General features: G+C 41.1%; 1 protein-coding gene across 1 annotated transcript in view; it reads right to left on the bottom strand.

The window, feature by feature from the left end:
- Window positions 1–737: 737 nt before the first annotated feature.
- The window catches only part of LOC124135145 (2-methoxy-6-polyprenyl-1,4-benzoquinol methylase, mitochondrial-like), a 50886-nt gene continuing 38255 nt past the window's right edge, over window positions 738–13368 (bottom strand). Inside the window, exon 7 of the mRNA XM_046500360.2 lies at window positions 738–1724. Coding sequence (XP_046356316.1) covers window positions 1620–1724 — 105 coding nt within the window. The 3' untranslated portion in view covers window positions 738–1619. The remainder of the gene's footprint in view (window positions 1725–13368) is intronic.

Below are 13368 nucleotides of genomic sequence, written 5' to 3'. Positions count from 1 at the left end.
TGAAATTATGCTTCCCAACTGAAGATGATATTTTTAGTCATAAAACCGGTTTTAGGGATGCAACACTTTTCCAAAATGGACACTGCCTTTTTTAAAGAAGATAATAAGAAATTATACCACTTGCAAACACATGTACATCCACGCACTCCACAAATCAACAAACAGCAACGTTAAGATGACCCGGGAAGATCCGGGGTAGAATAGGTCTTCAGTAACCCATGCTTGCCGTAAAAGGCAACTATGCTTGTAGTAAGAGGCGACTTACAGGATCAGGTGGTCAGGCTTGTTTACTTGGTTCATGCATGTCATAGTATCCCAATTGGGTGTATTGATGCTCATGTTAGTATTAACTGGATTGTCTGGTCCAGACTTGATTGAAGATCCAGGGAAGAATAGGTCTTCAGTAACCAATGCTTGCCGTAAAAGGTGACTATGCTTGTTGTAAGAGGCGACTAACAGGATCCGGTGGTCAGGCTCACTGACTTGGTTCATGCATGTCATCGATCCCAATTGCGTGGATTGATGCTCATGTTATTAATCACTGGATTGTCTGGTCCAGACTTGATTATTTACAGACCGCTGTCATATAGCTGGAATAATGCTGAGTGCGGCTTTAACAACAAACAAACAAAAGTATTGAAGTTGTGTTTTGTGTGCAACAAGCAAGGGTCCTGGAATCCCAACAGGGCTTCGGTTTGGAGGACAACATACAAACAGTAATAAGCTAGAACAAGGCATTTTTTATGAGAAATTTAAATATGTTTAATTTAATGTTGCAGGTTTCAAACCTTTCTATAATATCCCAGCTAATACTGGGTTCTTCAAACAAAATTCTTCATGATAAACTTCAATTTGCAACAATATCAAGGAAAAGATTGAGTGCACAACAAAGTTAGTTTTGTGCCATGTCGTCAGTGATGACATGATGATGATGATAATCTGGTGATCCCCTGTTCCTTCTATATGCCCATCATCTGTCTCTCACAAAGGTCAAACACCAACCTTATGTATCAGTGGTAAACCTGTGTCACTCATGCTGCAAGGAATAATTCCCAATGATCTTATTAAAAAAGCAGACCTTTTACTCTGATACTCATTTTGTGAACATCTGACACAACGATTTTGACGTTTTCCCCTGGCAGCCTTAGCAACAAGCACCCGTTCTATGGCACCCAGTGGCACCCTGGGAGGATAAGTTTTTATTGTAATCCCTGTCGTGATGACAACCATGGAGCTAACGCTGTCCTTCTGTCGCAGTTCGTCGCCAAATTCTTCGTCTTCATGCCATAAATTTGATTCTGAAAGACAACCCACAGAACAAAAATACCATGACAGCAAACCTGATAGTCCATGGATTTCACAAAGGAAACAGGAAGGAAAATATCCACATCAATGTACTGTAGTACCACATACTTTATTATTTTCCATTCAGAACTTCCTGTCTGTGTTCAAATTCCAAGTCAACAATGCTGCTTTGAATGCTTCACTCAGTGGTAGTGATAATTTAGAAGCCTGATTGGCTGATAAGAAAGTTCACCTGACGTGACCTAATGAGTGCTAGTCGGATCTTCAACAGAGAGGTGTGTCAGGGTGAAGGTCTGATATTACTGACATTGAGTTCACACAATCTTAAATCCAGAATGAATGGCAGCGACTCCAAATGTGAGGTTCTCATGGCTGACAACTCTGAAGCCAGCTCTCCTGATCATTGCTGAAAAGTCCTCCTGAAAAATACAAATATTATCAGTCAGTTGTGATCAGAACTACATATGTATACTTGACTGTGCCAGAAGTATTTGAGACTACTTACCTGAACATGTCTCTTAGCATAATTTTCAGTACACCTTAGTGTTATGATATGGATTTTTTCTAGCCGAGCTTACTGGACCCAACAGAATTTTAATAGACTCTGGCTTCAGACTGGTGAGTGAGGTGGGTTTAACGCTGCTTTTAACATTATTCCAGTTATATCGCGGCATGTCAGCTTAATGTGGGAAGAAAGCCCGAAGTGTTGCAAGTCTCAGACGTTAATCACTTCGGTGAAACCCACGAGCACAGGTATGGTGCTGACAAACCTAGAAACATAATTGGGGCAAACCAGGATTCGAACCCACAATCATAGATTTCTGGCGTGCCTAAGGGACGCAACTCTGCACAGCGAATCGCGGTGCCTTAGATGACTGGGCCACCAATGCCCCCTTTTGACTAGTTGCAGACAAGCCTACAAATCTACTTATTTTGTATGACTAGCATACTAATCTACTTATTTTGTATGCCGATTGAATTTTCGTAATATGAAACTAAACGATAATACACAATACACTTTATTCCGTATTGATTCACAAATAATCATGATAATCTGCGTTAGTGAGCAGTATTTGAACAGTGTTTCAGTTATATCACAGCATATCAGTTTAATGTGGAAGAAAAGTTAAAAACCAATTAGGATTGAGATGTTTACCACTTTGGCGAAGCCCATGAGCACAGGTTAAATAATGGAGTGTCATAATGGGGTATAATTTGGGCTCAAACCAACAGATCCTTAAATGACTAAAAGAGACAACTCTGCTGCTTGGGTCCTTCAAGTCACAGAGTGAACAACCCAGTTCGGATTCCGGGTTAGAATTGTTTGTCATAAGAAATGACTTAATGGATTCCAGCTAGAATTGCTTGTCATAAGAAATGACTTAATGGATTTCAGGTTAGAACTGCTTGTGATGAGAGGTGACTTAATGGATTCATGGTTAGAATTGCTTGTCATGAGAGGTGAGTTAATGGATTTCAGGTTAGAATTGCTTATCATGAGAGGTGACTAAATGGATTCCGGGTTAGAATTGCTTATCATGAGAGGTGACTTAATGGATTCTGGGTTAGAATTGCATGTCATGAGAGGTGACTTAATGGATTCTGGGTTAGAATTGCATGTCATGAGAGGTGACTTAATGGATTCCGGGTTAGAATTGCTTGTCATGAGAGGTGACTTAATGGATTCCGGGTTAGAATTGCTTGTCATGAGAGGTGACTTAATGGATTCCGGGTTAGAATTGCTTGTCATGAGAGGTGAGTTAATGGATTTCAGGTTAGAATTGCTTGTCATGAGAGGTGACTTAATGCATTCCGGGTTAGAATTGCTTGTCATGAGAGGTGAGTTAATGGTTTCCGGGTTAGAATTGCTTGTCATGAGAGGTGACTTAATGGATTCTGGGTTAGAATTGCTTGTCATGAGAGGTGACTTAATGGATTCCGGGTTAGAATTGCTTGTCATGAGAGGTGACTTAATGAATTCTGGGTTAGAATTGCTTATCATGAGAGGTGACTAAATGGATTCCGGGTTCGAATTGCTTATCATGAGGGGTGACTTAATGGATTCCGGGTTAGAATTGCTTGTCATGAGAGGTGACTTAATGGATTCCGGGTTAGAATTGCTTGTCATGAGAGGTGACTTAATGAATTCTGGGTTAGAATTGCTTATCATGAGAGGTGACTAAATGGATTCCGGGTTAGAATTGCTTATCATGAGGGGTGACTTAATGGATTCCGGGTTAGAATTGCTTGTCATGAGAGGTGACTTAATGGATTCCGGGTTAGAATTGCTTGTCATAAGAGGTGATTTAATGGATGGGGGGTCAGAATATGTGGCTTGGTAGACACAGGGTGTCTGGACAAATGGGGAAAGCGAACCCCCTGCCTTTGAATCTGCCAATGGCATTCTAACATCCTGCAGGGATACAATGACACGTTTCAATGAAATCCAAAATCCTGACCACGAGATCCATTAGGTCACATTATGCTGGGGACAAATTCTAACCCGGACTACCCTTGGGGTTGATCTGCCAGTGGCATCCTCTCATCTTTTTATCCATGTGACTGTGCCTGGATCACACTGGCTCTGTTCTCCTTTCTCCTGCTCGGTATTGATCTCATCAGTGATGTAACTGCCAGTCAGCCTGACCCACCAGGTGGGACACATGCAGAAGATTTACTGCAAGCCGTACTTAACACAAATCAATCCTACTGTCACAACTATTTCTTGTTTGCCAAAGACATCAGCATGAAAAAAAATCAATACTGGGCTTACACTACCTTCAGATATACTACTCAAAATAAGTTAAAGAGCACCCGACTTTTCCATATGACTATACTTTCCTAGTCAGAGGAAACAAGAGTCATCAGAAGACGACAAATCCCCCCGGCCCCCACAACATCAAAAGTCACCACTTCAGCCCCTGGTTAATACATGTACCAAGTTTGGATGAAAAAGCTTTCACGGTTTTTAAGTTATGCTCCGGAAATGAAATATGGACAGACAGACATACATACACTATGGAATTAGCAAACGTTGATGGAATAAATACAGTGTTTATTCCTAATACAGGATATTTACCACCCAGAAACACTTCGCGTGATTATGTGATAACATCTATAAACTCTTCAATCCTGTGCATAAGACGACATCCCATGAGTGAGTGAATATGGTCGAACACGGGTCTTCAGCATGACGAGCTAACGCTTTAACCACTAGGCTACCCGACCGCCCAGTGATGCAGGTCCCAGACGTTTACCACCTCGTTGAAACCTACAAGCACGGGTATTGTGCTGACAAACCTAGAAACATAGTCGGGGTGAATCCGGATTCGAACCCACAATCAAAGGTTTCTGGCGTGCCCAAGGGACGCAACTCTGCACAGCTAATCGCGGTGCCTTAGACGACTAGGCCACTTGTGCCCTCCTCGCCTTATACAGAGCTATATATGGTACTGTTTTGCAATTGAAATGAATTGGAAACACGACTGTGTTGAGATACTGGTCAAGTTTCTCAATACTGTTGTATGCCTGCCTTTCTTGTTCCGCTACCTTCATTTTATGAGAGTTATTTCCCCAGTTGTCCATTACTGACCGACCATTTAATATTCATGGGGTGAGTGGAAGAAGGGGACCCAGGACTCTGGACAGACAAAGACTGTTTTTGTGTGACTGTTTCAAGACATATTATTTTTTCTGAAGGGAAGAACATAAGATATGAGGGGAAACACAACACAACTGTTTCAGGACATGAAGCAAAAATATATTTTTCAGGAACAAATAATTTGCTTTTTTCAGAAACACTCCCAGGCCCAAACCATGAATTTGAGTGAGTGAGTGAGTGAGTGAGTGAGTGAGTGAGTGAGTGAGTGAGTTTGGTTTGACTCTGCTTTAAATAGTTCCAGTTATATCACGGCATGTCTGCTTGATGTGGGAAGAAACTAAGTGATGCAGGTCTTTGATGTTTGCCACTGATGTTTACGAGGACAGGCATGGTGCTGACAACCCTAGAAACATGATCACATCAAACCAGGATTTGAACCCACATAGATAGGTTTATGGTATGCCCAACGGAAGCAACGCTGCACAGCGAATTGCGGAGCCTTAGATGACTGGGCCATCTGTGCCGCCATGAAAATCCAAAACTTCGGAGAGAGCTACTGAGAGCATGGCAAGGATTTCATTCTGGATACAGTGAGTGAGTGAGAGAGTGAGTATGGTTTTACGCCGCTTTTAGCAATATTCCAGCAATATCACGGCGGGGGACACCAGAAATGGGCTTCACACATTGTACCCATGTCGGGAATCGAACCCGGGTCTTCGGCGTGATGAGCGAACGCTTTAACCACTAGGCTACCCGACCGCCCCTCATTCTGGATACAGTGAGTGAGTGAGTGAGTGAGTATGGTTTTACGCCGCTTTTAGCAATATTCCAGCAATATCACGGCGGGGGACACCAGAAATGGGCTTCACACATTGTACCCATGTCGGGAATCGAACCCGGGTCTTCGGCGTGACGAGCGAACGCTTTAACCACTAGGCTACCCGACCGCCCCTCATTCTGGATACAGCTTTTAGTGGTTGAAGGGAATGCTAGATCAGGTACAACTAAGTATTTTATAGGACAAAATGTATTGCTGTTTATCAATGCATTGCTATATGCTATAAAATTCTTATTAAGCGTAAATGCAGCAGCCACAAATCAATAGCTGACGTTCTCAAACAGTTAGACTCACATTTACAAACATGAAGTGACATCATCCTTTTCCAAGGTTTCTTCAAATAGTGTGCCCCGGGCATTCTGATAGATTCAATGCTCTTGACCTTCGAACTTAACTATTCATTAACATCCTTTTAATATGCATCTAATGTTGACTGGTAAAAATTCACGATTTGTTTACATGAAAATTTGTTGACGTGAATCGAACCTGCAACCTCAGATATCGTGTTAAAAAAGGTAATGTAACCCACTGTTTGCCCACTTAGCTGCTGGGGAAGGTGATGAAAGGGTATTCAATCTTACATAACTTCAGTTGTCTGCATGCTGCATGTGGTCTTTCTCTCATCTGTTGTTATCAAATTTGTTTTATACCGCAACTACAGTATTGTTTCATTATAAGGTATTTCTGGTATTTATTGCATTTAACTGGTTCATAAATAGAGATTATTATATGAGCACATGTGTCATACTGATTTTACAAACAAGTGTCACAATTCTTCTATTTCCTGATGGAAAACGAGGATAAAACACAAATTCTTACACAAGTTATATAAAATCAGTATGACACGCATTTGAGTGTAATAATTCCTTTATTACCCATTATTTCTTAATCCTTTTAAGTTCCCCTGTAGAATGCACTGATCATGGCCACCATCTTAGAAAACAACTGTCCTATGACATCAACAATCCTCAGCTATGAAGTAATTCCTAGAGAGACATCAATCGTACCTTATGTCACAATAACCATCAACAATGCCATGCAGATGACATAAACAATACAATGGTGTGCATGAAGTGATGTTTGCACTGCTGCACATAAGATTTTTATAAACTTGGTTATTTCTTACTTTGGGGTAAAGCAAAATCTTGAGCTTGGGAAAAGCTCACGGGCCTAAGAATCCCTCGCACAATATTTTACATTTTCCACCGAAACCTTGGAGCTGTGTTCTGACCGGAATTTCAACCACGCCAGTCTGACTCAGTTATATACAACATCAGCTACATAGCTGGAATGATGAGCGGTAAAAAATCCTATTATCTCCATCCAATATTGCTAAAAAAGATTTCAGATCTCATTTTTTGGCACTAGAACCAGAGATTCCATCAACCGTTCAATTCAAAATTATGTCAGTTTGACAAAACCAATGAATACCATCCCTGACCTTTCTCGACATTCATTATCCATGGAAGCATTTCGTCTACAGACAAGCTAGTATATTCCACTCTGTCGTCTCTAATTGAATTACATGCTATTTTAGACCTCTACACTGTGCCAACACCGTCCACGCTATCTACTGGTACAGTCACCACCTCGTGTTACAGTCACCTTGTGTTATAGACTATGGTGTAGGTGGGATTACTGTAACACAGTTTCCTGGAAATCTCCTCAGGGAATATCCTTGCATCAGCATCAGTACTATCGTCCTCATCTCAAGCTTCATATTACCAATAGTATTGTTCACGGAATTAGCTAGGATTCTAAAGTGCCCTTTGCAGGTACATTGGCAAGAAAAATATTTTGTTCAAAATTGGGATTTTCATGAAAGTTTCTGTCATAATGACTGACCTTTGTCTGAAGAACATTTAATTATATGGCCAACATCACTGACATGGATTATGTCATAAGTATAAACAACAGTAAATTATCAGTGACATAGCTGCATAGTCAATGTACAATACATTGGGATTAACTAGGGCTGGGATGGGTAACTCGGAGTAGGACCCCGGTACCCACAGGACTACCCGGACCCTTGGTTAGTCACGTGATATATTGTTTAATGACAAAGAGTATCTAGAACTCTATGGTAACACTATAAGTCACAAATGTTCACATTTCTTTCTGACTATGCACCCATTCCTTTGGACTTTTCATATCTTTGAATAAAGATAGAACTTAGTCAGCTTCAGTGTATGCATGACCAGATTGTTTAATACATATATCTAAATATTTTTTGCTATGACAAAAAAATGCCCAATCGGACATTTTGTACCTATCTCTTGAGACCTACAGTGGGTACCCAGGTAGGGTAGGGTAATAGGGGGGTGGGTACCCGGGTAGTAAATTCGGACTCGTCCCAGCCCTTGGATTAACAATGGGTATTAGCTTCTTAAAGTAATGCCTTTCTGGATCTCTATGTATATGTGGTTCACACCCAGAGTGATTAGTAATTAGTAATTAGTCTTTGGAATTAAATGTTCATTCAGAAAAAGGTTGTCCCAAATCAGTCGCTATGACAGTTCTTGTTTTTCTAAATTCTGTATTTTAACATTGCAATAATGTAAAACTAAGCCTTAAAGCCTCTTTCTCTTTGCTGGTCCTGTTTCCAGCGATATACAAGTTACCTCTATAAAGCCATCACATTTGTTCTAACTGTATTTACGTGAATTGGGATATTCTTAATTCCAATTTGAGATATCAACCTCAGAGCAGGTCTAGATAAACTCTCATTTCAGTATGTTTTTGTTTGTTTTGTTTGTTTTTTAATGTCGAACATTTCAGGTATATGATGGCGGCCTGTAAATATTCGAGACTGGACCAGATAATCCAGTGACTGACATCCATGAGCATCAGTCTATGCTGTTGGGATACGATGACATGCATCAACCTAGTATGTGACTGTAGGCATATCTGTATTGGAGTGTAGGCACATCAATATGTGACTGTCATCATGGCAAAGTTTCACAGAAAAACTGCAACAGATTTCAAAAAGGGGGGGGCGGTTGGGTAGCCTAGCGGTTAAAGTGTTCGCTCATCACGCCGAAGACACGGGTTCGATTCCCGACATGGGTACAATGTGTGAAGCCCATATCTGGTGTCCCCGCCATGATATTGCTGGAATATTGCTAAAAGTGGCGTAAAACCACACTCACTCACTCACTCACTTAAAAAGAGGATGTGTATTTCTCACACCAATGTTTTTTCTAAAAGCAAGCAATCACTTTCAAGCACTCATTGAACCAAAGAGAAGTTTGGGTGTATTACATCTCCTGAGGGCCACTGGTCCTTGTGGCTTCCCAGGTATTGATGACAGACAGAGTCAAGCAAACACAAGATGTTCAGCCTTGAGAGCCTGTGACCACACAAAGCCAGCTGAGGGAGAATACATTACAAGCATTTGTAACAGCTTCGTCATCAGCCAAGGTGTCAGCCTCTCCCTCAAAATACCACCACCCAATGCATGTGTTGCTAAATGGGAAGAAATCAAACGATGGCAGCTCCATCAACAGATTGCATGTTATATGAAAATCACCGGTCTGTTTTGCTAGCCGCGGAACACAAGTGTTATATCTGCTTGCTGTCTATGACTACACAAGTATTTATAGTATACAGCAGGTCTTTGTTTGGGTCACTGTGACTTTAATGATCTTTACTTTTTCCCCCCAGTTTTAAAGTTCACGTGTTATACAGGACCCGCCTTGTCTGTAGCTGACATCTCCAATGTAGAAGTGGAAGGCTATCTGCCGTTGACTGAGCATAAAATCAATTTATTTTATGGGCCTTAAAGACTAAAATCAACAACAAGCATGGTACAGGAGATCTTAAATTCTCAATGAGGGATTTTTGTTCTGTAGGCCGGACTAATTTATAATTAGTTATAACAACAATTTATATCAGTTTTTTTTCAGAAATATTTTCTTGGTCAAAATACCCAAAGTCTAGTCAGGGATCAGCTTTAACAGCTTTGACCCCTATTTGACCCCTTTGACAGCCTATTGACACTTTTTCACATACACATGTTGAAATGATCAAATTCTAACTCTCTGTTAGAGCGTAACACTCAAAACTGCTAAATGTTTTGCTCATTGTTTGTTTGTTTGTTGTTTAACGCCACACTCAGCAATATTCCACCTATATGACTGCGGGATGAAAATAATCAAGTCTGGACAGACAATCAAGTGATTGACATCATGAGCATCAATTTTTAAAATTGGGATACAATTACATGTTAACTGAGTCAGCAAGCCTGACCACCCGATCCCATTAGATGCGTCTTACGACAAAAATGGGTTGCTGAATGGGTGAGTGAGTGAGTGAGTGAGTGAGTGAGTGAGCGAGTTTAGCTCTAAGCCGCTTTAAGCAACAGTCCAGCAATCAATCACGACAGGGGACACCAAAAATGGGCTTCACACATTGTACCCATGCGGGGAATCGAACCTGGGCCTTCGGCGTGATGAGCCAAGGCTTTAACCACTAGTGTACTCCACCGCCCCTGCATGGGCTGCTGAAGACTGATTCTAACCTGGATAAGTTATGCACACACTGTGGGCTAAAAACGGCCTCATCATACCATGTCCTTTTTCTGCATAAGAATTCTAAAAACTGGAGAGTTAGAAAATACATAGCTGTAAGTGTGCCTATATAAAGACATTGAGCAATTAAGCTTAAGTTGCTTCATGTGTAATCTGGTTGCTCCGACATAACCCAGAGAAATCAATGATAGGCAGTGACTGAGGACAAGATGAACATGTGCACTTCTCATAACTCTGCCCTTCAAGGACATGTCCTGTGGCGAACAACTTTATCCACTTATATCAATCTATATACACTTTTGAAGTCTTTTTATCTGTAATATGTTCTGTGACCTAGGATAAAAACATCTGGCTTTTTTTCATTATGACAGCTGGTATGAAGATGAATCACAGAGGGCCATATCCCTGAAGATGGAGAACAAAGGGGGCATATCAAGAAGTTTGTAGAAAATATTTCACATGACTTGCAGCAAGTACTTATTTAGCCATACCCTGATCATTTAATTTAATTGTAAAGATTCCTATATAATTTGATACACTAAATTAAGTAAATTGTATAATATATCACATTTATGAAATATGACACTAAAATCTTTGGAATGGTCCCTGCTTCATAAAGATACTTCATATCTCATGGCAATATTTCTTAAACCTCATGAGGAAGATTTTGCCAACCAAAGCAAAGTTCGAAGACATTATCAAACCAAGACCACTGAGTGTCTTATTTCTCCAGAAACTCATGGTTATAATCAAGATGGTTTCCGATAACCAGGGAGTAGATGGACTTACAATAAATGACATGATACAGCTAGTTTTCCTGAAGATAGGATTCTGTGCACATATATTGTATATCTATGCTAGAGATGTTGAAACCATTCGTGACCAACTCGTGTTATTCCGGGACAAGCCGAATAGCGACTCGTGTCCCTCTCGTGGCCATTTTTGTGACCGGGTTCCGTCTAAGCGCAAACGGGCATACGGTACCTAAAACAATTGTCAACTCGTTGTGTAATGGTTCACATATATTTTCCCATATATTAAATATATTTCAGACGCAATTCAAAACATGGTTTCTGTGGCAATACACACATTTTTCATCACTCTATGTAAATAATTTGTTCTAGAAAATACTGGGAAAGAATAGAATAGCTTCAGGTTTTAACAAAAGAGAACACTGTTAACAGAACGTCCTGAAAAAAATGTATTGTGGGTTAAAACAAAATAAAGCTTTGTCTTGAAAAAGGTACCAAAAAATCTATTCTGTCTGCAACAGTGAGAGAGTGAATATGGCTTCACTGTAACTGCTGTAACAGTATTCCAGCAACATCACAGCGGGAACATCGGATATAGGCATCCCACTCTGTACCCATGTAGGGAACTGAACCCAGGCCTTAAGCACAACAAGCATACACCTTAACCACTTGGCCACCGATCAACCCTGTCTGTAACAAAAACCCTGGGTCCATCTTCAAAACATTAAATGGTTGATCCCTGAATCTGGATGATTTCGGTGAAGACACTCAGTCTAGATTTAGTAATTTCAATATACATGTATGTATGAACATCAACAAAATTGCTCATAAATATTCAACATTTGAATCAATCACTTTGGATAGACTACAGGCTGTTCTGCCTCCACGGAAACCTATAAATAAACCTTGAATAATGGCTATATTCATAAAACTCGCTTCTCCACAAGATTAAAATCCACAAGGGCTGCCTGATTCCAGCCTACCCATGGAGCCTCATGCTGGCTGGTACAGTGGCTCAGTCAGGACCGATCAACACTGGAAGCTTCTGCTTATCACCTTATCACAGCCCAACACTTGCTGCTGGCACATCAACCTGTAGACTCAGTTCAAGAGAGTTCTCCACACAGCACAACACTTGCTGCTGGCACATCAACCTGTAGACTCAGTTCAAGAGAGTTCTCCACACAGCACAACACTTGCTGCTGGCACATCAACCTGTAGACTCAGTTCAAGAGAGTTCTCCACACAGCACAACACTTGCTGCTGGCACATCAACCTGTAGACTCAGTTCAAGAGAGTTCTCCACACAGCACAACACTTGCTGCTGGCACATCAACCTGTAGACTCAGTTCAAGAGAGTTCTCCACACAGCACAACACTTGCTGCTGGCACATCAACCTGTAAACTCAGTTCAAGAGAGTTCTCCACACAGCACAACACTTGCTGCTGGCACATCGACCTGTAGACTCAGTTCAAGAGAGTTCTCCACATCGCACAACACTTGCTGCTGGCACATCAACCTGTAGACTCAGTTCAAGAGAGTTCTCCACACAGCACAACACTTGCTGCTGGCACATCAACCTGTAAACTCAGTTCAAGAGAGTTCTCCACACAGCACAACACTTGCTGCTGGCACATCGACCTGTAGACTCAGTTCAAGAGAGTTCTCCACATCGCACAACACTTGCTGCTGGCACATCAACCTGTAGACTCAGTTCAAGAGAGTTCTCCACACAGCACAACACTTGCTGCTGGCACATCGACCTGTAGACTCAGTTCAAGAGAGTTCTCCACATCGCACAACACTTGCTGCTGGCACATCAACCTGTAGACTCAGTTCAAGAGAGTTCTCCACACAGCACAACACTTGCTGCTGGCACATCAACCTGTAGACTCAGTTCAAGAGAGTTCTCCACACAGCACAACACTTGCTGCTGGCACATCAACCTGTAGACTGAGTTCAAGAGAGTTCTTCACATAGCAAAACCCTTTCAGGCCCTGCTTGTCCTCACTCACAATAATGCAATAACATACACACCCTGTAGACTCAGTTCAAGAGAGTTCTCCACATAGCAAAACCCTCTCAGGCCCTGCTTGTCCTCACTGACAATAATGCAATAACACACACACCCAAAAAACACACACAGACATCGTCATCGTCATAGCTAAATAGTTCCAGTTATTGATTCAGTCCTGAAAAAAGACATTTTAATGAACAAAATTAACAAGGTATTGATAGTATTGATGTTGTCTGATTCGTCTTTGATTGTTGACATACATATGTTAGAATCAATAACGCAACATTGATAATGACTTTGTATGTCTGTATGATGTGTCAAGCGT

Source organism: Haliotis rufescens, unplaced genomic scaffold, assembly GCF_023055435.1.
Source record: "Haliotis rufescens isolate VD_foot unplaced genomic scaffold, xgHalRufe1.0.p SCAF_15, whole genome shotgun sequence".
NCBI classification, from domain to species: Eukaryota; Metazoa; Mollusca; class Gastropoda; order Lepetellida; family Haliotidae; genus Haliotis; species Haliotis rufescens.
Note: the sequence above shows the minus strand (reverse complement) of the source record. Positions and strands in the feature narration are given on the sequence as shown.